General features: G+C 46.8%; 1 protein-coding gene across 1 annotated transcript; it reads right to left on the reverse strand.

The window, feature by feature from the left end:
* Positions 1-4,539: 4,539 nt before the first annotated feature.
* Positions 4,540-14,008, reverse strand: LOC142588798 (BTB/POZ domain-containing protein 6-like). The gene is made up of 3 exons (XM_075700618.1): positions 13,961-14,008; positions 9,541-9,758; positions 4,540-5,140 (listed from the first exon to the last, which is right to left on the reverse strand). The coding sequence occupies exons 1-3, from the start codon at positions 14,006-14,008 to the stop codon at positions 4,540-4,542; spliced, it is 867 nt and encodes a 288-aa protein (XP_075556733.1).
* Between the last annotated feature and the right edge of the window lie 11,018 nt (positions 14,009-25,026).

A 25,026-nucleotide genomic window follows, 5' to 3' on the forward strand; every position in this document is an offset into this window, starting at 1 on the left:
TAAAATAGAGATTGGTAGAGGTTAATAATGACTAGTAATGACTATGACATGACCAATATGTGTAACGACAACTTGAAACGGCTACAATTGATTAGCCATGACTAAAGATGCTTAGTAGTGAGCAGTAATGACTACTAATGACTGAAATGACTTGTAATGACTACTAATGACTACGAAAAGACGAATATGTCTAACGACGAATTGGAAATATTACATTTGATTAGAAATTACTAAAAATGCTTAGTAATGACCTGTATGACTAATGATGACTGAAATGACTTGTAATGACTACTAATGCCTATGAAATTATAAATATGTCTGACGACGAATTGGAACGACTACAATTGATTAGAAATGACGAAAAGGGCTTAGTAATGACCAATAATAACTAATGATGACTTGTAAGGACTAGTAATGACTATGAAAGGACCAACATATCTAGCGAAAGCTTGCAACGACTACAATTGATCACAAATGACTAAAATGCTTAGTAGTGAGCAGTAATGACTAAAAGAAAGAAGAGAAAGAGAAGAGGCAAAGAGAAAGAGGCGAATGGTAAGAGAAGGAAGAATAGGCTTTCGCCACTCACCTCTTAAGAGAGATGTGAAGAGACCCTGTAATTTTTTCTCATGCGTAGACGGCACAAGACTTTGGCCGAAGCTGCAGAGGCAGTGTAAGCACGCCTTTCATTTATCAATTATGCCTGCGCTGCAGTCTTAATACTACGCGTACAAGCTTACCATCTGAAGGCGACGAATGGAGCAGCCAGCTACAGCCTGAAGATTTTACAGTGGTATATTTGTAGAGTTCTTACGGTCGTGCGCTTGTTAACTGTATGTGCAACATTGTTCGAGAATACGCGTTTGCACGCTTTCTTTACGATATGCTCCAACCACGACGATTAGTTCCGAGCGCGTCATTCTTGCCTCCAGCGCTGGTCATATCATTAGGGAATGACTTTGTGAGTAGTCACAGCGCAGATCAAAATTTAATCGCGTGAGCAGGGGCAAAATTAGCGAAAGTGACCGAGCAACCACTCGCTTGCCGTTTCATCCCCGGCGGAGAAAGAAAATTCGCGGTGCCCGCACATTATTCCCCGTTCGACTTCGCTGTTATGGAAAGCGAAGTTGTTCTAGTAGATATGTCAATCGGCGCTTGCGTGGGGAGGACGTAGCGCTGGTTGAACGCGAAATTTTGAGCCAGCGGTGGCGGTAACACTGCGTTGTGGCTGCAGATGGCGCGAAGCCCGATAGTTACCGCAGGCAATCTGTTGGCGGTCATGCCGTCAATTGGCTACCCTGCGCTGGCGGTAGAGCGTGTTGAAATGACGAACGGTCGTAAACACGGGGATCCCTGTACAGCTGATGCGGACGAAGCTCGCAGTTTCATGCATTCAAATCTCCGTCGCAGATCTTGCAGTTCCCGTGTGTGAGAGAGAGAGGGAGGGAAAAGGATGCATAGAAAGGCAGGGAGGTTAATCAGAGCTAGTTCCGGTTGGCTGCATACCCTGCACGGGGGGAAGGGTCAAGGGGATAAAAAGAAAAAGAGAGTGGAAGGGGGAGATAGAAAGAGACGAGCACGAACAAACAGCGTACACTATAGAACGTTAGGGGGCGGCGTTCTTAAAGTCCATCGTGAAGCTCTGTAGACCGCAGGGACCTTAATAGCGCGAGTATCCCGTGAGAGCACGTCTTAATTCCCTCTGTACTTCCTCATCTTAGATGAACAGTACGAAGAGATTTCCTTCCTCTCGATGGGACGTTTCCGCAGCTGCGGCGGATGCCTAAGCTGCTTGCTCGCGATTCAGAAGGCATTCAATGGCGGTGGGCCTGCCGCGACCCCTGGTGCGTTCCTCCAAGGGCGCCCTGCACACTCCGATATGCGCGTAATGTTTAGCAGCTAGGCGAGACGGCTAAATTTGCACTTTCGCAGTGCGCACTACGTCAACGCCGTTAGGACAAAGTTCGGTAGGCCGACGTAATGAATTCTCAATTCGCGTTTGCTCTCGCGGTGTAGCTACGGTCGTGTTCGTGGAACGAAAGCGGAGCAATAGATGTGTGAATGAAGTACTTTATTCACCAGTCAATAACGCAGTAAAACACATGCACGATGACACGTAAGAGGTGGACAATGTCTATGTACAAAGGCGTGGTCAATGGTTCATGGAGCGAGAATGGCGTATGCACACGACGGATGGCGACAGGCACAGCAGCCGTGCTTGCCATTGGAATTCGATTGAGACGGTCGAAGAGGTTGCGCACGAGAGTAGTATTCACATGTTGCTCTTCGGAGCTGCCTTTTGTCAGCTCAAAAACAGCCGCCTGCGACTCTCATATCTGAGGCCAGATTTGTATGAAATGAAAGTCTGCATCACGAGTGAAGCTGACAGATTGTGACAAAGAATGTGTGATGCAATACTTGATAAATGGGCAGTAAAATGAATTAGGAGCATAGTGGGCGACAAGTGAAGTCTGGAAAAGGTGGGCATGCATAATGAAATCGCGGCAAACATGGAGTGTTCGCTCATGTCGCAAAGCACAAATGATTTCCAGTTGAGCGCACTAACACAGAGAGAGGTATGACGACACACGCTGGACTAGCAACTGAATGCTTATTGTTGGTTTTCCACTTTTCTTATAGCACGAGACAGCCAGTGCTTTTCTCTTTTTCACGCAAATTAGCCGTCTCTCAGGGTGATAGATCGCTCTTGCGCAAGCAACCCTTTTCATTTTTGTGTTAGTGGTATCGATGGTGTACCGCTGCATGATTGCCTGCTTCCGTCAATGGCCATGGCTTCTAAGATTTGGCGCGTCAGTTTGTTTTTACTTTTCTCTAAAGCTTTGATGTCGTGAAATTGTACAGTGCAATAGCGACGATGAAAAGCGAGATGCCTAGCGGAGATTCCTTCCAAAGGTGCTGCATGTTCTCTTGTTCTTACTTCTAGCATGACATTCGTATATGCCGTCAGTACGATGCCCGCTCATGCAACGTGTTCCTGCAACAAGATCTCAACCATTCCAAGAACGTGAAACGAGCCATTCCGACCACGGTGCTGCAGGCCGCCCTAAAGAAGTCGCGTCATCACGTAATGGAAGAAAGCTTCACGCACCAGGTAACCAGGCTCAACAACGCTGGCTATCCCAAATGCCTACTTACAGCGATCGCCAAAGGGCTGAAAAAAAAAAAAGACTAGACTCTCGAACAGCAAGGTTCAAGAAGAAGAAAACGTTCAACAGAAAAGGAAGAAGCTTGTTTTTTTGCCTTATGAACACGGCCTAACCTACAAACTGAAGAAGATAGCCGGGAGAGAAGGCGTCACGGTTGTACGTTCAGCACCAAAGAAGGTGTATTCAATGTGTGCACGAGTCAACAATGGCCGGAAAAGTTAGTGATGTACAAAAAACCACATGAAGTACACTGCCTGCAAGACAAGGGCGATATACGATACCTTCATCATGTGGCCGACTATACACATGCCAAACGGCCAAGTGTCTCGATGACAGGAAAAGAGAACACGCAGCATCTTTGGAAGGAATCTCCGCTGGGCATCTCGCTTTTCATCGTCGCCATTGCACCGTACATTTTCACTACATCAAGGTTTTAGAAAAATGTAGAGACTAGATGACGTGCGGAGTTTTTTAACCTATGGCCATTGACGGAAGCGAGAAATCGTGCATCTGTACACCACCGACACTATACTAGCAGAAAAAGGGGCTACTTGCGCAAAAGCGATCATCCTAAGAGCCAGATAAGCGGCGTGACAAGAGAAAAAATAAGCATTGGCTGTTGTGTGCCGTAAAGTGGCCTGGAAAACGAATGATAAACATTTACTTGCTAGACCAGCGTGTGTCATCCTTTTCTGTCCGCTTTAGTGCGTTCTGCTGGGAACCATTTGTGCTAAGTGCAACCAACGAGCTCAGGAAAACACTATTGTGTCGTTCATGTCACCGCGTCATGATAAAACTGACGGCTGGTAAACACGTACCAGATCTGTGTCAGGAGCAGTTACGCTAAATGGCGTCGTCGAGGGCTTTCAGTAGCCGTAGGCGGAAGACAGTGATATAGGGAGTTCAGACTAATAGCGATAATAAAAATACGTGGCCTTTAACAGGGACGACTAAGATTTTTGAACGCAGTGGGGGGCGTGATAATGAAACACGCCCGTTCTAAAAACGTGGAGCAGCGGCACTAAAAATGCTACGCAGTGCGGCTAATTGCTTCCGACAATGACATAGTGCTATTTACAATGGCTCACGTCAGGAAGTCTTGCGATGAGCTGACATGCGACGTCGTCGAGCTGACGGCGACTAGCGTCGTCAGCACCCACTCGCAGAGACATCAAGCACGTTACGATGGGCCTAAGATCATGATGTGGCACAGTGTCCTCTTGGGTTTTTGGCGTCCGTCGGTTTCTTGATAACACTGACATTGCTTCGCTCACGTAGTCCATAAAACTGTGCAAGTCACGGAAGCGTTGATGACGCTCTTTTCATGCCGTGTTGATAGTCGAGCAAGCGAACGAACAACGACACTAAGCTACTATCTTCGGTACCTGATGGAACACGTCCACTGCGGCAGTGGGACCGAGCCGTAACAGACGATATTGCAGAGAACGGCGAAGTCATCGCGGCCATCGAAGATGTGCCAGGAAGAAGGCCCGAAGATGAACTCCTGCGGCGTCAGGGTCAGGAACCTGAGCAAGGGCATGAAGGGCTTCATAACAGTCTTGACGTCCAGAGGCGGGGTTATGTCGCCCTCTTTCGCTTCGACCGTCAGGCTCCTGAGGACCTTGGCCCAGGCCCACTCGTGTAGCCTGTGCACGACGCAGGTCTCGGGAACGTTGCGCACGTTGTTGAGCACGTACTCGACCGTGCCGTCCAAGGCGTCGATGAAGTCGTCGGAGCAGACGACGCCGACTCCGTCGTGTCGCAGCACGGACAGGACCGCGTCGTCGATGCAGCCGCCGTCGCTCAGCGATACGTAGTCGATAAGGCGGCACACGTTGCGAGCGCTGATGTGCGACACGATGTACTCGGAGCAGATTCGCTCCAAGTCAGTCGCCATGTACTTCACGGCCGCCGTTCTCGTGTACATGGCATCCTGAACGCCCCTGAACCGCGGCTTGCCTCCGTAGAAGTACCTGCAGCGAAGCAGCGATTCGTCAGTTGGGAACTGGGACCGCCGCAGCTTTCCTCTCGAAAAAAAAAAAGGAGAATCCCGGGCTCTTACTGAGATAACGCTAGGAGCCCACTGAATACAGAATTGCACAGAATGGACGGAGACATGAAATGAATAACTGCATGGAGCTTAAGAAATAATGTTGCTGAAGCCAACGTTTCGACAAAAGTACTTATCCGTCAGGGCAGCAACAGCTGACGACAAGTACCTTTGTCGAAATGTTGGCTCCAGCGACATTCCATGTTCGACCACTGTTATTCGCTGCTACCGTAACCGAGCAGTGCGAGATATCCCACTAGGACCTTAACCGCAGTTATAGTAGCAATAAACTCGGCAAGCTTACAAAAAAAGAAAATACAGGAGGAATTCCACTCTGTGAAGGTGGAACTCCGGCGATGTTGTAGCGCATCAAACAGGGTTAGACAAGGGTACATGCACTTATTTTCATCATTTGGTAACGGTAGTGACGATAGCTTTATGGTTACTGTGATATACACTGATTGGTTCGTTTACAACCTTAGACAGGATCTTGGTCAAAGTTAAATCTATACATGACCGCTGAGCTGTTTAGTGGCTCGGATTGGTGCGGCACCTCAAAGCAAACTTTTCTACCACAAACTGAGTGAATCATTTCTTGTCTGGTTTCGAAATTGCAAAATTGAGGTCTCCAACAATGATCACGGGGTAGTGCCATCACGGCTAACCCATGCAATGTGCGTGGTCGCGAACTCCTCGAAATCACACTTGGGCGAATGTGCCTGGAAATATATGCGCAGTGGATATCCCAATTCCGTCTTTCGTTTGTACGGCACAGACATCCATCCACACAGTCGCTGGCATTGTCCTCTTGTGAGTCAAGAGGCCAAACGTACACACATTTCGTGCTATGAACCTTACGGGGCTATGAGCTAGTGATGACAGTTTTCGGCATGGCGTTCTCTATGTTATGTGCTTGATTAGAAAGGATGTAAGCACTGTTCGCTTCACTTTGCTGAGTGATTGTGGCCTCTGTCTTATGGGGCTATGAGCCACTGCATGTTTTGCTTGCTTACGGGGGTATGGGTCTTTGATAACGATAGCTTTTTTTTTGGCGCACACGAAAAATACACGGAAACCTAGCCATATATGCAGCTTCGCTCTAGAATGGTCAGACACTGGTCACCGAAAAATTGACTTGCAGCCATCAACAGCGGCTTAACAAGGGATTAAGAACGAAGAAAACATGAGCGAACGTTCCAACAAGGGCACTTTGTTTCGAGCTACTGTCCTGACGAAAACAACTCCCGTTGCCGAAATGGCAGCTCCAGCAGGAGGCCTCCCTTGTCCTGCTGCCACTTCTGGTCACAGTTGGCAAGCTTGTCGCATTAAGGGAGGACACAAAATCTCACAGCGTGCTCTGAATGCGTGCACAGTGCGTAGTTTCTCATAACGTGACCACTGAGCTTCACGATTGAGTGCACGAAAGCATGCGTGAATGTAAACAAGCAAGAAATTCTGCAGAAGCGTCCTTTGTACATTACAGATACAGTGGATATAAACTTATTTGTTAAGGCTGGTGATCAATATTCACGTTTACCATTCTTTTCTTTCTAGACACACGCCGCACATGTTTGTGGGGAAATGTGTAGTTTCAATTTCGCAACTGTCTTAGGATGGCCGACTTTAAATTTCTCTGCAGGTACTTGCAACAATATACGTCATTGTAGCAATTTGTCATATGTCACTGCAGCGACAACCGACAACCAAGTCGCAACACCAATGGATAGCGCAAGTGGGGCCCTCTATAGGGCTTTGTAGCCGTCATCTCCCTGACACCCCAAATAGGATAGCCGAACCAATCGTCATTTGTTGAGAAAAGATTAATGAGATTTAATACAGCATCATAAAAGAAATGACACGGCCGAACAGTGCTTTAACGTTTCCATTATAAGAAATATACCGCAGGTTGTGCAAGTTCCGCCAATACGAAAGGGAACACATGATTTGGCTTCGAAGCAGGCAATTTTCCAAGTTCGTGCTTGTAAGAAGGAGAAGCAACGCGAATGGGATTTTTCAAAGGGTGAACAACATAACACGTAGCAGTGAATACGGTTCGTTGTATACGCAGACGACACGAGCCTATTTTTTGGAGAGCATGCGTGTCGGGCATTCGAAACCAAGCTGATGATTGTTTACGCTTATTACACCAATGGTCGCTATGTAGTTCGCTCCCTGTCAATACTAATAAAAGAAAAGCTGTATTGTTTAGACCCTGGAACAAGGTCATTGAATCTCATGCTACTGTTCTTAAAATAGGATCTGACATTATAGAAATGCACCTCGTGTAAAGAGCTTAGGTGTTCTCTTTGAGGAACACCTGCAGTGGAATGATCATGTTGATTCTGTTGCAGTAAAATTTTCAAGAACTGTAGGGATCCTTTCGAAGTTCAGAAGTTTATTCCCTCAGCGTATAAAAAAACTACTATATTACTCATTGTTTTATTCTGTCATTAACTATTGTTTTCTGGTATGGGGCAGGACTTCTTTTTCCAACGCTAACGAACTATACACATTGCAAAAACGGGCTTTACGCAACATCGCCGGTGCTGCGTTCGATTTCCCCTCCAAACCTATTTTTTTAAGCACTTAAATAATACCCATAACAGAATTGTACAATAATGTGCTGCTTAAAATATATAAATTTAGCATTAAGCGAAATGCCTTTCTTGTTACGCTACATAACTTAAAACAAAACCTACGATTCCCGAGCCGCTGGTGATTGGTTTATGCCAAAAACACGTACGAATTATGGTCAACAAACGATTTCTTATCGGCTACCATCCATTAAATTCGTGCAATGACTTTGCCCTACAGAAGAGGGATCTTTGTATGCTTTCGAGTGTGAATCTCCCCTAGAGAGCAAGTTGTAAGATGCTTTTCTTTGTATTGCTGTATAAATGTTTTGTTGTTGCGGTATAAATGGCTACTTTGTAGCTATTATCTGCTCGTACAAGCCAAGTTTTTTTTGTAGGGGGCGTAGACTTTCGTCAAGCCTGTGAAAGGCTTTTCCTTTACGTCCCCACCGTCAACTCAATGATGTAAATAAAGTTTCTGTCTGTCTGAGTATATAGAATGCTAGAGTGGCGGCTTCGTTAACGGTCGCAGTACCTTTCAAAGATAAACTGTTTACCTTTAGCCCCTGTCTGGATCCCCCGCATGCGTTCTCAGGAGGGGTACCCTGCCCGACTTACGTCGGTACCACGGCGCATGGACAGGAATGCGTCGGCCGATCTAGCAGAATGTGCAATACCGGGCGGCCCCGCTGCGAAGCAGGCTTCAAGCAGTCCGCCGACTTCCAAAAATAAGTTTAATATGTTGGGTCGAAATAGAACAACATAACTGTTGTAAGAAGAAAACGAAATATATATATAAGAAGCCAACAAACAATGAGACCGAGGACAACGCAGGAGAAATTACTTGTTCTTACTAATTGAACAAATGAAATGATAAATTAATGGCAATAAAAGTGGGTGAAAAAACTTGCCGCAGGTGGGGCGCGATCACACGTCTTCGCATCGCACGCGCAATGCGAGGACGTGGGATCGTGCCCCACCGGCGGCAAGTTTTTTCATCCAATTTCCATTCCATTAACTGCGCCAGATGCATGGAAAGTGCGGTGACCGCGGCGGTGCTTGTGCCAGCGTAGTGTGGGCCCGCATAATTATATATATATATATATATATATATATATATATATATATATATATAATATATAATATATATATATATATAATATATATAATATATATATATATATATATATTATATATATATATATATGATTTCATAATGTATGCGGCCTAAACATCTTCGCTGATAATCAGACCCCATATATGAATGCTGTGGCCCCACGATTTTTTTGTTCGCCTAGACCAGTTTTAACTTGCCGAAACTTACTTGATAATATCCCGTTCGCCTGCTGCGTGTTCGTGTTACTTCATGCGTCTACGTGTTTCGGCGTTTTCGCTCTAAGTGACGCGAGTCTGACGGTCCAGGCCTTTGTTGTTTGACATTTTTCGTGGCGCGTGCATGCGAGCTTGCCGTAGCTAACGCCTGTCCTAACGTAGCTAACGCCGTAGCTAACGCCTGTGAACGTCGCAGTAATCGCCAGTAACTTGTTTGATAAAACAGTGGATTGTTTCTCTTAGAAGGCTGTCCATGTGCGCCGCTGCCAATTCCTACACTATAGGGAACACGAACAGGCAATAAATGCGTCTACACCATGATACTACGTACAGTACCGAACCTGACAAGTTCAAACAAATGCAACTAAATATTCGTCGACGAAGCACGGTACTGAGACGACCAGCGAACGCGACGTACCTGAGCATGCAGGCGAATCCATCCGGATGGATGTCGGTGATGATCACCCGGTCCTTCTCCGGAAGGCTTCCAAAGAACATCCGGCCGAAGACCTCGTTCATCATGGCCAGGAACTGCTTGTGCGCCTTGAACGTACGCGTCACAGGAAACTTCTCCGGAAGCACCATGAATTCGACGTCGGCGAATTCACCGCTGTCGAGGAACTTGAGAAACTTGAACTGGAAATCGTGAAGACGAAACAGTGTGGCATTGATATTTAAAAACAATGCGAGCACGTGCGAGAACAAGAATAACATCATTGCAAGAAAGGCAGCGCAGCAGCAATATCAATGAAAAACGCAAAAATTTTAAAAATTAGACTATGGGTTGTACGTGCCAAAACGACTTTCTGATTATGAGGCACGCCGTAGTGGAGGACTCCGGAAATTTCGGCCACCTGGGGTTCTTTAACGGGCACCTAAATCTAAGTACACAGGTGTTTTCGCATTTCGCCGCCATCGAAATGCGGCCGCCGAGGCCGGGATTCGTTTCCGCGACCTCGTGCTCAGCCGCCTAACACCATAGCCACTGAGCAACCACGGCGAATGAAACGCAAAAAAAAAAAAAGAAACCACACAGGCTTATAAACATGCATGGCAGAAGTATATTCATCAGCCTGGTTACGCGCACTGCAGGGCAAAGGCCTCTCCCATACTTCAACTACCCCGGTCATGTACTAATTGTGGCCATGTTGTCCCTGCAAACTTCTTAATCTCATCCGCCCACCTAACTTTCTGCGGCCCCCTGCTACGCTTACCTTTCCTTCGAATCCAGTCCGCAACCCTTAATGACCATCGGTTATCTTCCCTCCTCATTACATGTCCTGCCCTCCCCCCCCCCCCCATTTCTTTTTCTTGATTTCAACTAAGATGCCATTAACTCGCGTTTGTTCGCTCACCCAATCTGCTCTTTTCCGATTCCTTAACGTTACACCCATCATTCTTTCCATAGCTCGTTGCGTCGTTCTCAATTTAAGTTGAACCCTTTTCGTAAGCATCCAGGTTTCTGCCCCGTAGGTGAGTACCGGTAAGACAGCTATTATACACTTTTCTTTTGAGGCATAATGGCAACCTGCTGTTCATGATCTGAGAATGCCTGCCAAACGCACCCCAGCCCATTCTTATTCTTCTGATTATTTCCGTCTCATGATCCAGATCCGCCGTCACTACCTGCCCTGAGTAGGTGTATTCCCATACCACTTCCAGTGCCTCGCTACCTATCGTAAACTGCTGTCTGCCAGTTCTATTCTAGCTGTAGGGTTAGATGCTTTCACACATCGGCGTTTCTTGATCAGATCTTTCGTCTCGTGCGATAGCTTACTGGTATCCTGTCAAATGGAGTTACCACCGACTTCTATTGCACACTCCTTAATGATGCCTATAAGATTGTCGGTCAATGCTTCAACACTAAGGTCCTCTTCCCGAGGTAAAGCCGAATACCTGTTCTGTAGCTTGATCCAGAATTCCTCTATTTTCCCTCGTACCGCTAACTCTGATCGGCTTCTTGTGTACCAGTTCTTTCCGTTCCCTCATCAAGTCTAGGCTAATTCGAGTTCTTACCATCCTATGGTCACTGCAGCGCACCTTGCCGAGCACGTCCACATGATGTATGATGCCAGGGTTAGCGCAGAGTATAAGGTCTATTTCATTTCTGGTCTCGCCATTCGGGCTCCTCCACGTCCACTTTCGGCTATCCCGCTTGCGGAAGAAGGTATTCATTATCCGCATATTATTCTGTTCCGCAAACTACTAATAACTCTCTCCTGCTATTCCTAGAGCCTATGCCATATTCCTTCACTAACTTGTCCCCAGCCTGCTTCTTGCCTACCGTGGCATTGAAGTCGCCCATCAGTACAGTGTATTTTGTTTTGACTTTGCCCATCGCCGATTCCACGTCTTCATAGAAGCTTTCGACTTCCTGGTCATCATGACTGGATGTAGGGGAGTAAGCCTGTACGACCTTCAATTTGCACCTCTTATTAAGTTTCACAACATGACCTGCCACCCCCTCGTGAATGCTATAGAATTCCTGTATGTTACCAGCTATAACGTTTTTAATCAAGAATCCGACCTCTGGTTATCGTCTCTCCGCTAAGCCCCGGTAGTACAGGACAGGACGTGCCCGCTTTTTAGCATTCTATATGCTTCTTTTGGCCTCCTAACTTCACTGAGCCCTATTATATCCCGTTTACTGCCCTCTAATTCCTCCAATAGCACACTAGACTCGCGTCACTAGATAACGTCCTAGCGTTAAACGTTGCCAGGTTCAGATTCCGATGGCGGCCTGTTCGGATCCAGGTATTCTTAGCACCCTCTGCTGCGTCACAGGTCTGACCTCCGCCGTGGTCAGTTGCTTCGCAGCCGCTGGGGACTGAGGGCCGGGGTTTGATGGTTGTGTTCATATAGGAGGTTGTGGCCAAGTACTGCACCAGGGTGGCCAATCCTGCTCTGGTGAAGCAGTGCGTTACCGGTTCTGGTCGCCGGGATCAGGCCGCACTCCAGGCCTGTTTATGCAATTTCATCAACGCGCGGATTTTTTTTTAATCCGGTGGAAAATTGCGCGGCACCGAGATTCAAACTAAGGTCATCTTGCACGCGAGGCGGATACTCTACCTCTGCGCCACCGCTGCACCTTTTTTAGAGGTAGTCGTATACGTCCTTCCTGTGAACAAACTAGCAGTAGATATTCAATACCTGTGTTTTGTCTCATTGATACGGTTACTGCGATATTCTTCTTTTAATGTCGCTCAATAAAGGTAGTTTCGCATACTTTAATGGTGCGCAAAGCGCGTAGAAGCTGTGGTATTGCACACAACGTGATGTCACAGTGGTAAGTACTTGAATCTAACACGCAAAGGATAAGAAGACAGCCTTTGACAAATACAGGTTCGTCTATCGAAGCGTCAGCGAACCTTTCTGAGGCAGTTTACTGAAGTTCATTTAATAATGTTACGTGCTACACGAAGATGATGTCGGCCTTTGGAGTTAGAGGGACTTGCCCATAAGCGGCCTCTGGCTGAGCTGAGGGACGATGACGTGCCTTGTTTCATGTTGGCTGTCTTTTTGATGTCTCAGCCACGTGTGAATAGAATGACCCGCGCAGAGTGCCCTGCAACTGAGCTCCGTAGCGTTCACACCCACACTCACGCGCAGTATACTACTGTCGGCGACAGGAGTAGTATGCGTGCTAGATGAGCACGCATTACGTTTGCGCCGCCAAGCATCGAGGCTTGCAGACTTGGGCCCATAGCCTTGGCGGCTATGGGTCCAAACGGTATTGTGCGTATGTAATGAATTAAAAAAAACCAAGCACGCATTCCGTATGCAGACTTGGGCCCATAGCCTTGGCGGCTATGGGTCCAAACTGTATTGTGCATTGTGCGTATGTAATGAATTAAAAAAACCACAAGAACTTAAGCACAACTTGCCAACGAATGTTTTACAATTGCGAGATCGCCGCCCAAGTACTCCGTACAGGTGGTTAACCAGCGAAGCTGAAACGTGCCGTCCCGGTGTTTCTCACTGGGTTAATTTCGACGGTGCATGAAGTTCTTTCTCAATTATTGGTTACGTTTTCGTGTTTCTTAATGAGGTTACACACACGTTTGATGTCTCGAGTTTTCTCGGCGGTGTGGTTAGCAGCACCCGCCCGCCATTGATGCTTGCGATTGTTCAAAACTAAATTGCTTCAAAATTACATCTCTCCGTCACGTAAGACAATGAATGGCACATACCCCCTTAAGTAATGGTTCATACCCCCGTGAACGCGGCCTCCCTATCACGACGACAGAAAATGTCTACACTGGAATGATGAGCGTCAACGTAGCCAGCTGTGGAAGACGACGACGACGAGGCCGCTGCAGTGCGAGGCTGCTTTGTCCAGCACCGAGCCGGATCTCCAACTTCGGCTGGTGAACTGGGCGAAGGACGTCGCAACTAGGCATGGCCTGGATGCCACAACCGGCAGCCCGAAGGCAGCCCACAGCGCTGCTTTTTAGTGTTCTTTACTTTTGGCCTTCTTGTCAATAAAAGTTTTTCACCACCACGACGACGATGAACGCGGGAGCTGTGGCGCGAGCACGGTCACGCGATTATTCCGAGGGGCGCCAACGCGCTAGATGTGGAAGAAAACGACTACGCTCGAGCCTTTGCTGCTGCTGGAAATGATGATGATAGTTTTCTGCACACAGGCGCTGACAGACGCGTTTTCGTTTCGCCTAGCCATGTACAGCTTCGCTTTAAAACGATTTCGCGGTAACAGGGTACCATTGTTGATTGGTCTTCGCCAATTAGAGAGAGAAGAAAAGAGAGAGAAGAAAGGCAGGGAGCTTAACCAGGCGTTAAAGCGGCATCTACCTAAGGGCCCTCCGCTCACTTCGCACCGGGTCGCTTCGCTGCCCTTGGAAGGAACCTTCGGCGTCAGGCCTCATGGTGAAGTATAGGAAAAGAATTGCTGCAGAAGGTGAGGGGGAAAATGGTAAGCGAGACTGAAAAAAAAAACCACATCAAACCCGATTCGAACGGAGGACTTTTCAGACATAAGCTCAACGCTTTGACGCGGCGCCACGAAACTTTTTTTCTTTATTGCCGGATTATCACAGATACAGTACATTTACCATCGCAAGGAAATAACAAAACAAAGTGCTACATAGGCATTACATATACTTCTCGAAATGCACGTGCTAAAAACGCTTTAAGGTCACCAGTGTATCCAATACAGGTAACCAGTCTGGTGGTTCAGCCTGAGATTTACACACGTCTCTTATTTGAGAAACACTTTCAATAAAACATTGTCTGGCTGGTTTGGCGTCCACACCAGCATTCCGTACGGCCATTCGTGTTTTCCATATGCTGTGTAGGCTCAGCGTCATGACCGTCATAGCGCACGTCGTTTTCTTTTTCAACTGGGAGAAAGCCGATACCGTAGGGTTATATAAGGAGCTCTTTCTTCAGCGTTCTCTGCAAGACATCCCACTGGAATATTGCATCCCTGCAGTCTAAGAAAATGTGTTCGATTGTCTCAGGCTTTGGACAAATGAGACAATTAACTGATCACGGTACGAACAGTCCTTTCTTGCAACCATGGTTTAACTTGCAAGGTATTGGTATGGAGCTGAAAGAAGAACGTCTTAACTGAGGAGCGGACTGTCATTCTTTTAACACGTTTCAATTAACACGTCTCCTTCCGAGCCTACACAATACATGGAACGATATATGGGCACTAGCAACATAATATCAATCACATCCTTGTATAAACGCTTTTTAGGCACATTACTTAGGTACTCCATTGAGAATCTTACATTTAGCATTCGAAAAGACATAACATCCTCACGAAGAAAGCCGCTCACACTCCCTTTTTTTTTTCTTCATTTGAGTCAACAAACTCAGAAATTACATCACTCAGTCGTAATTTTAAAATTGTTTCGCAGAAATCAGTTATTTTGGTCGCGCAAAGAAATAAATCTTGACACAACTTGTTTGAGAAATAAATGAAATAAACTTAGTCCCCCGCTACGGACTGATCAAAATAAATTAGTTCTGCTGCATCTTTCCCATGTTGAACGCCACACGAACACTGCAAAGACTGTGAAACTTTTGCACGTTGGTACGAGACATACAAAGCACTTGAACATAGCACACTTTCGCGACAAGAAAAAACACGTTGCAAACTGTAGCGCGCGCGAAAACGGAGAAATCCCGCCCACCCCATTTATCGGTTTGTTCCCTAACACGTTTGGTTTCCTCGTTCCAGTGTTGCGTGGTATCGCGATAATGTTCTAAGGGCACTCCGAGATATTTGACAGGTGTCACAGTCCCATTTCATGTTAGCGAAATAATCTGAGATGTTTTCCCACGGCCCATGCCAGAAGCCTAAACATCTGTTTCAATTTATCATACTGCCGGTGAGCGAGCAAAAGTTCTGCTTCTTTAACGGTTTCCTTGACGCTTTCCTTATCGCCACAGAAGACTGCTAGGTCGTAAGTATAACACAGTATTTTAACTTCACTTGCGAGTAATTTGAAACCATGTATTGTGCCATTATTAAGAATGTAAGCAGAAAGGTTCGAGAAAAATTGCGAACAATGATGATAATGGACATCCTTGCATAATACTACACGGAACTTTGGAACTTTCGCTGACACTTTTGTTTACAATTATGCTAGCTGAACTGTGAGTGTAACATTTTCACACCAGTCGCAATCACAAACCCAACATTAATATACTCCAAAAGACTAAAAAGAATTTGATGTGATACACTATCGAAAGCTTTTTCTAGATCAAGCTGTAATATTGCTACCCGTTCTGAAAAGTCATCGCAATATTCAAGTACACTTCTAGTAACATGAATGTTAGTAAATATCGAGCGTCCCCTGGTCCCACATGTTTGGTGGGGTCCTACCAAAACTGTGATCACGGTTTGTAATCTTTTTGCCAGTACTTTCATGTATATTGTGTAATCTACATTGCTTAAGCTTATCGGCCGATAGGACGAGACCGATAGGAGTTTAACTGGGTCAGCTGTCTTGGGTATTAATACAACGTGAGAACAGTTCAAAGATGGGGGCACTGCATTTGCATTATATGCTTCGGTGATTACATGATGCATGGCTTTTTCCAGATCCACTTTAAAAGCTTTGTAGCAACTGCTTAAGCCATCCGGACCTGGAGATTTGCCTACGGATAATTCATCAATTGAGTCTTCAAATTCACGTACGGTAATATCTGCTTCAAGGCGCGTCTTCACGTCATCGCCTAACCTTGGCATTAAGTGAAGGTACTCATTTTCAAAGCAGGTTGCAATATCAATTTTATGACCTAACAGATCTTAAAGTATTCTACAAAAGCAAGTTCAATTATCCGTTTGTCTTTTGTAATAACGCCCTCGTACTGTATTTCTCTTAGTTCATTTTTGACGGCGTACCTTTTCTCATCCGCTAGTGAGCGCCACGAAACCAGAAGGGCTGGCGAGCTTATCCGGATTATTTATCCGCTGGTGCGTAGTGCACCTCAGCTTGGGGCAAACGGACCTAAGCGCATTCTCTCCCATGGTGCTGTAGTACATAATAATAATAATAATCATCATCATGTTTACGCCCACTGCAGGGCAAATGCCTCTCCCATATTTCAACAACCCCGGTCATGTACTAATTGTGGCCATGTCGTCCCTGCAAATTTCTTAATATCAAGGACGACATGGTCACAATTAGTACATGACCGGGTTTGTAGTACATAGGGATACGCAGATAAAGTCCCTAGATGTCTCTCGCAACTCTCACGCGCACGAGGCTTGGGCAAATACGGGAAAGATATCCAGTGCACGAGTACACAATTGGTCAGCTGTCTATATAGCTTTAAATGTGCGGATGAACAAAGGCTGTCGTTAGTACATCTGCGATGAATCAAGTTCTGATTTTACAGGAATACTTACGGGGGCCATCCAGCAGATTCTCGTGTGCAGCTGACGAAAGCAGCGGCGATTGAGCAGACACTATGCGCAGGTCTTATCTAGACCGAAGAGAGGGCAAATAAAGTTATCAGAACATCAAATTGTACAGTACGATAACAGAAGCGAGGACGCTTATTATATACCGCAATATGAGCGACGTGACGTAGACGAATCTACGGTCAAGCTCGTGGATGTACACCTTTTGAAGTACCCAATCTCACAGCAGCGGCGAATGGCGCGACGGTCAGTTCCGTGTCGGGTAGTGCAGCAGAGCAGGCGCATGCGCGTGGGGTATCCTGTCTGAACATCGTCTGCTAGGCGATTCCATACAGCGCGACATAACGTTTGATGCATATCCCATCAACGATATCTTGCAGATGCAACCGCTTATTGCAACCACTGCAGGCGCGCGAGAGCGAACAGAGACAAATAGGATTACCTAATGTACGATGTTCGGACAGGAGTATGCTCTGCGCTACAGGACACGGTGCAGACCGTCGTGTCGGTCAACGCTCCCGCGAAATTAATAAAACTTGGAGATGTACAGCCATACAGATGACAGAGTGACGTAATCAGGGAGAAGATTGTGTAGCACTGTCCTTACATGTGCCTCCTTTCGTTGGCTCAACATTTGTGCAAGTTAATGATTCAAGCTGTCTAAAAAAGAAGGTTCCATTCGGTAGCCCGCCACGAGACCATCCGTTCGCCTTTTCGTGTCAAGCAAGGAAGCACAATTTTATCTTCACGGCTTCCTTGAGAGTGATATTTTTTCTGTAGCTAAAAAATAATTACATTTATTTCTTTTTGAATTCGCCCAAGTAACGAGTGCACCACATAACTCTCGCTTTAGCTGGACATCACATAACGTCCATAGTTAAGTGTATGTTATATTAACTGGCCGGAAAACACGTGTGCAGTTTTATTAGAAAAACCTCTAGCAATGTGTGTATGTATGTTTATTCACACTGTATGCATAGCCAGGTACGGTGCGCATTCCATACGTAATGGCGTAGGTACATGCAAGAATAAATGGCCCCGTTTATAGAGCAAAGCTCTCAGGCGCTGGTTCCTGCATTGAGCGTCGGCGTCCTCGGCGTAACTGAGCGAACAAGCACAGCGAAGGATGAAAGAGCGAACGCAGAGGGCAGCGGGATTGAAACACGGCGATAGCGAAGAGAGTGCGAGGAGGAGAGCAGAGGAAGAGGGAAGAAACCAGAGGGGGAGGGAATGGCGAAAGCCTTTATTGCCACTTTCTGTGGCAATAAAGGGAAAGCTATACGGAGGCAAAGCGCACACAAGTGAGATCGCTTCTGAAAAGAGTACCGTGTTTTCATCCACATGAGTTTAAGCTGAGGAAGAGAAGACAAACACCTTATTAGCAACCGTTGAATAATATAACACACCACTGCATGTAAAGGTTTACTTATTTTGCGGCTTTCCCCTTGCGCGTCTGGGCAAATGCGAAACGGTCGCACGTGAAGCTGCGTCGATTCAGCGTCTTTTCCGAGCAACTAAAATCACTGTCAAACGCTGGCGGACTACTAGGCGCCGTAACACGTGTGCAGCAGCCACGCGCCCGTAGCTTTCCCTCCATTGCCACAAAAAGCTGTCTGCGAGTATAGTGCCGAGCAAAACGGGTTCTGCGGCAACGACCGCTATGAGATAGCGCCAGAGCAGCGTGTTGTCTGTTCACTGATGACGCCATCGATAAGGCATGCAGCGAGCGCGTCCACCGATGCAATATATGGAAACAAAGCGCTGCATGAGCAGAGGTCTGTCTGCGGCTGCTGCTGCTGCTGCTGCGAATCACGCCCACGCGTCACCCACGGCGCTGCCTCTCGCGATCTCCCGATTAGAGAGGCAGTCGCGCCACATTTCGCTCAGTTTGCAACATGGCGCACGAGACAATGTCTGCGCCAGCCACACTACTCACAGCCTTCTCATTCTAATATAAGCCATGTACCTATATAATTACAATACACAATATTGACACGCGAAATCAAAACGTATAGGGCTGCGCTCAAATTGCGCATTAGGGATTATCGTTACATTCGTTTATTTTTTTAAAGTGAAGTTAACAGAAGCGCCTTGGAAGGAGGAAACTTGAAAAGAAAGCAAAATGATGAGTAGTCAGAAATAGTAAGCGATTAGGCGGCGAAGAAGACAGTCTCAGTAGAACGCGGGGTATCTTAAAGGAGAGAGAAGGGAGGAAGGAAAGGCAGGGAGGTTAACCAGACCGAGTCCAGTTTGCTACCCTATACGTGGAGAGAGGGATGGAGGAGTGAAAGAAAGCTTTCTTAAGGTTTCTATCCTTTAGCGCAGCCGGCACCGGTGGGGAAGTATTTCTACACCAGTTACAACGACCGCGATGTGGGTGTATCTATACGAAACATCGTGTGTACCTACCAGGGGCGATATATCTAACGTATATTGCATTTAACTACGTTGCAAATCACCGGAAGTCATCAGCCGTTCCGAAGAGCACGATCCTACAAATTTCCATATTTTTTTCTGTTTTCTACAGTCAGCGCATTGTGCCCCTGCTCCATTAAGCGAAAGGCACCCGGCGCCTTTTCGCTTTTTTTTTGACGCATAATTATTTTCTACTTTACCTCCCCCTCCCTTTCATTTGACAGCTGCCAACCGGCCCCAACCACAGTTGACCTCCCTCTATCTTCTTATCTTTATCTCTTGTCACAAGTGTGAGCAATCTTTGTTCGTCGGGATGTGCAACAAGCTTTCGCGCGATTCGCAAGTTGGGATAAAACTACACACGTTCACCGCGTGGCGCCAAAATTTAGCGGGTAGTTGCCAGGCCGTTGTGTTGGGCACAAGGTGACGTGCACGTAAGCTATCGCCCTTGAAATAACGGACAAAAAGTAACCGACGATTAAGATACTTCCTAACGTGAAACTTAAGCACAGCTCTATACGTGCTTTCATGTCGCGTTATATTGAGGAATCGCATCGATCACCGCACTTAGTGGCAGAACCGCGACGTTCTATACAGGATGGTCATTTACAGGTCTTACGGAATTTGTAAAAAATAATCTGTTACAGGCAACGTAATTCTAGTCCCAGGGCTGGATTATTGAGAGAGGCGGATATTACTTGAACGAAAAATTGACACATGTACAACTAATTAATAAAAATTGTAATTATCTTCTGAATTACTTTTCAGCACATTATAGTTTACGAATTGTAGCCGTTGAGTTTGCAAAGCGTATCAACTTGGAAGGAATTTCCAGAGTGACGCTAGTTTGGAGATATGCGCCATCAGACTCGCCGTAATATGCCCTTTGTCCCATTTACTTTTTAACGAAACGAACTTTCATGCATCGAAACACAAAAGCAACTGGAATGCCCACGTATTCCGTCCCACACTTGGAAAATATCTAGAAACTGGTGTCATCCTGGAAATTAATTTAAAGTGTGTACGTCTTGCAAGCTCGTCGTCTACAATTCGTAAATTTCAATACGTACCGTAAAGTAATTAAGAAGCTAATGAGTAAACTCTTGTTTTTATTTGAATATGTCTATCGGGTTCTTGTGCTAGCGATGTCCGCCTCTTCGAATAATGGAGCTAAGGGCAAGTATGCTAACCTTCACCGGTGATTTTTAATTATTCCGTTAGACTTAAAAATGATCACCCCGTATAGAGCCGCCACACAGTTGCCGCTGCCCGGCAACTGCAGCTTGAGAAACCGTAATCTTTACCGGGAAACGCTTGCGGTGAACGCTACGCACGAAGGCGAGCTCTCTGGTTCTTTTTGTTTGTTTAACCCGCACGGCTGCTGCCGCCACCGCCGCGGATGCGCGGACGTCAGCGTCATCTGGTTGTGCTTAAAGGTTGCTTCCTCCGCTTTCCTCCTCATGCTTACGCTGCGATCTCCCCCGCTTTTCTCCTCGCGCTCTCTTCCCTCTCGCCATCCTTCATCTCCCGCTGCGCTCTGCGCTCGCTCTTTCGTCCTTCGCTGTACTCGTTCGCTCGGTTACGCCGAGGTACGATGCCGAAGCACGCCGACATCCAGTGCAGGAACGGGGGCCTAAAAGCTGTGCTCTGAAATGACGTAATCACCGGAGGCTGCCCGACGGCCGTATACTTGGGACGAAAGGATTGCGAGCTCTCGAACAGCAAAAGTAAGAGTTAAGAAAATGTATCAAATGAAAAGGTGGAAAGAAAAATGAAATGAAACCTGGAGGCTTACGACAAGGGTTCTACTTAAATTGAGGACTACGCAACGAGCTATGGAAAGAAGAATGATGGGTGTAACTTTAAGGGATAAGAAAAGAGCAGATTGGGTGAGGGAACAAACGCGAGTTAATGACATCTTAGTTGAAATCAAGAAAAAGAAATGGGCATGGATAGGACATGTAATAAGGAGGGAAGATAAGCGATGGTCATTAAGGGTTACGAATTGAATTCCAAGGGAAGGGAATCGTAGCAGGGCGGCGGAAAGTTAGGTGGGCGGATGAGATTAAGTTTGCAGGGACGACATGGCCGCAATAAGTACATGACCGGGGTAGTTGGAGAAGTATGTGAGCGGCCTTTGCCCTGCAGTGGGCGAAACCAGGCTGATGATGATGAAAAGATGCGCGTTGAAGTTAAATGTAGCTGTGCCTTGCTTGAACTGCCGAAAGTCCAGTACAGTTTTGTGCCGGGTATACGGGCGATTTGTTCTTCCCTCATAATAGATTTCCACCGACCGATATGCCTCTGCGCTTAACGCTAACGCGAGTGGTCGAGATTCGGCCTTTGCTGGTACGACATATTGCAAGGCGTAGCGAAAATAAGACACGAGGGCTGGAGAAATTTCAGGGCTTTGGGCACGTGTGATCTTTCCGCACCTGTGTTTTATCAGTGCTATTTCCTGCAATATATAAAAAAAATTAACAGGGTATTCCGGGGTTCTACGTGCCAAACCCACACGATTATGAGGTCCGCCGTATTGTCGGATTAATTTTGGCTGCCTGGGTTCCTTAACGTGCACCCAATGCAGGTATACACAGAAGTCTTTGCATTTCGCCCCTATCGAAATGCGACCGCTATTTCATTCCGCGCCTTCGCGATTATCAGCGCACCGCCATTTAACGACTACTTCACCACGGTGGGTTTATTGCGATATAGGCAAATGGCAAAAGGATTCGCCGGGATTAAGTGCTAGGTTAGGTCCAGTAACCATCCCATTAATACGCTTATGTTGTTGAGCAGAACGGGGCGATTAGCAACGATGTATGGAACCCGAGCAGTTAGGTGTGCATCGCTCAGCGATTCAAACGAGGTACCCTTACCCCATCGCGACCGAAGCTGTTTGCGTTTAGTGAACGCCGAGCGGTGGAGTGCAGTCGCAATGCATCACAAAGGCTCTCGCTTTTGCGTGATACAAACATGCATCAGCTCGGTGTCCGCAGCGACCACCTGTGGCGCAAAAAAAAATAAAGTGCTGGCAGCCACAGGCTCCAAGTATCGCGTTTCAATCGGTGAGTACTTAACAGATTCACAGTTATGCAAAGCACACTTCGCACGTGTTCGCCAAAGCGTTGACGCAAACACAGAAACTCAAAATTGGATTCAATGCAAATTCTCAGCGAGCCGTGAACCACATCGTGTCCGACCAGAAGGGTTAGCGTGCAGTAAAGTAATAGGAAGAGAAATAAAACGAAACAGAACGGCGCAGTACACTTACAGAAGCACTGTATAACAACGTCGAGTCCGCAATGTCTAGTGGCGGCCATCCGTGATGGTCGAGACGCTAAGGCGAAGAACTCACGCGGGTTCTCGCGAGGCTGAGATGGGTGGCGGCCAGACGAAAAATGGCGCGACGTGCGCTGGGAGCACAGCCCTTATCACTGCAGCGACACCGAGGGGCGTTAACCTGATCCTACCACTTGAAGCCGGCGTAACCTTTACTCTAAAAAAGAAAGTTGGCGTTTTTCGGGGGCGTATCTTGTCCGCGAACAATAATCGTCGTCTGTCTTGCTTACTTATTGATGCGAAAGCGTCAAACGGCCCATCGAAGCGAAGAAGCCGGTGTCTGTCGTCTGCAACCGCGAAATGGCATCTAAACTCGCACTACCATTTGCTGTGACGCCACGTCCAGAGCTGCGCTTCGACGGTGCAGGGCGAGCGAGAGGGCTAATCTTCTGCCGAAAGGAGATTATTACGATGGAAAGATGAAAAGCTGGGGTAAAGTGCAGCGCAGTAACTGTCTCTCAGTAGAGGACACCTCAACCGCGCTAGACAGGGGGGGGGGGGGGATTAAATGTAGAGAAATCTTCTGCCGAGATATCGCGCCAGATGTTGCGTGAGGGGAGAGAGTATCGCCGCGACGCGTCGCCGGATGGCCGGCGTCGCGTCTGTGGCACGCGGTGTTGGACACGCAAGTTGCTGCTGTTTGCAGGCTCGGGCAGCATGCACCACTATGGCACATTACTCACTGCGCGAAACACGAAGGACCGCCCAGAGCCATTTATTGGACATTAATCCTTTCGCATCCCGAACTCACAAGAATCGCTAAGGTGTCCTCGGAATTTTATGTAATGAAAACTGCGCCGTCGCTGCTTTACTGTTGTGAGCGCTGTGTAACACTGGAGATACAAACGTTCCGTTCGTGACGTGGAAGTAGAGGGCGCACAGCGTTAAAGAAATGAAAAGACTTGCAAGATACATAAGGTTAATTGTTTGGGGACAAGATGCACCGCAAAGAGTGCAAACTTTTCTTGCGTTTGCAGGCCAGCCAAAGGAATAGATAAAGCTTGGTGCGTGTTTCTTAAGAGTACTTTCAGATAAGTTTCAGATCTTTTTTTAAAATGTGGCGCTTCGGGTGCTGCGCGGAGACGCTAAATACTACGGCGCCTAATCCTGTTATGCCCAAACAGAATCACACATCAATTGCAACAAGTTTTACTTTATTTCTGGCCATGGATGGTAATTTGTACAACAACAACAACTACGACGACGACAACAACAACGACAACAACAACAACAATGAAATGTTATTGGAGTTATAACCGAAATAGTATAGTAATTCAGGAATTAGCAATTGGTTTGCTGAGCTATCCGCGGCTGGAAATTCAGTCCAGCATATATAGAAGTAGACAACACGAACGGCGTTCGTGTTGTCCACTTTTCTACTTGTGTCCTGTCTGCACGCCTCACATCTTTTTTGCATAATGAATCCTTACCAACTAGCTCAGCTTTCTGTTGTTGTAACTATAAGCTTCGCGTCAAGTTCTCGCTTTAATCATCATTTTGAGGCATCAAATTCAGCGTGGCGTACATGATACATGGTTACATACACATTGTATCTATCGATTGATTGAGCGATGGTGTTTAAATTTCCAAAGAAAGAAAGTGCCCGTCACAGACTTCGTAAAGAAAAGCTTCTGATTAAGTTATGCCACCCAGGGTTCCTCGACTTATACGAATGGCACGGAACTATTTTCCTTAAAAGGAACAAACGTAGCCCAGTCCTGCCCATAACCATGGTCGTCTAGTTAACTTGGACTGGCTAGCTCACTTGGCGGAATCACTGTCCATCGGTACGGCCTAGCGGCCCAAAGTGAGAGTGCTGTTTCAGTAGTCTACAGCACCGAACGACTCAGGTGGCCAACTTCTTAGTAGGGGCTGGATGTTGTAACATTCCATTCCATTGTACTTTCTATTATTTTCACAATTGACTCTGATGCCGCCGTTATCGCAAGCATCGGTCACTCGGCGTGATGCATTATACGAAAAAGAAGAAAGGAAAACGACCCACCGCGGAGGCTATGGGTTTCTGCAGCTGAGCACGAGGTCGAAGGTTCGAATCCCGGGCCTGGCATGGCTGCATTTCGATTGGAGCTAAATGTAAAGACTTCAGGTGGACGTTAAAAAACCCCTGATCGTCAATATTAATACGGAGGCAGACCCCCTCCTCCCCCTTCGCCTACGGCAGGCTTCATAATCGTATCGTGGTTTCGGTACGCAAAACCCCGGGAGTTATTTATGAAGATTTGGGAT

Source organism: Dermacentor variabilis, chromosome 7, assembly GCF_050947875.1.
Source record: "Dermacentor variabilis isolate Ectoservices chromosome 7, ASM5094787v1, whole genome shotgun sequence".
In the NCBI taxonomy this organism is placed as follows: Eukaryota; Metazoa; Arthropoda; class Arachnida; order Ixodida; family Ixodidae; genus Dermacentor; species Dermacentor variabilis.

Coding starts and splice junctions, on each gene's coding strand:
- LOC142588798 (XM_075700618.1), bottom strand. CDS start 14,008: ATGAGGCCTGACGCCGAAGGTTCCTTCCAAGGGCAGCGAAGCGACCCG. Junction 9,759..13,960: donor AAGGGCAGCGAAGCGACCCG/GTGCGAAGTGAG, acceptor CACGATTTCCAG/TTCAAGTTTCTCAAGTTCCT. Junction 5,141..9,540: donor GGATTCGCCTGCATGCTCAG/GTACGTCGCGTT, acceptor GCTTCGCTGCAG/GTACTTCTACGGAGGCAAGC.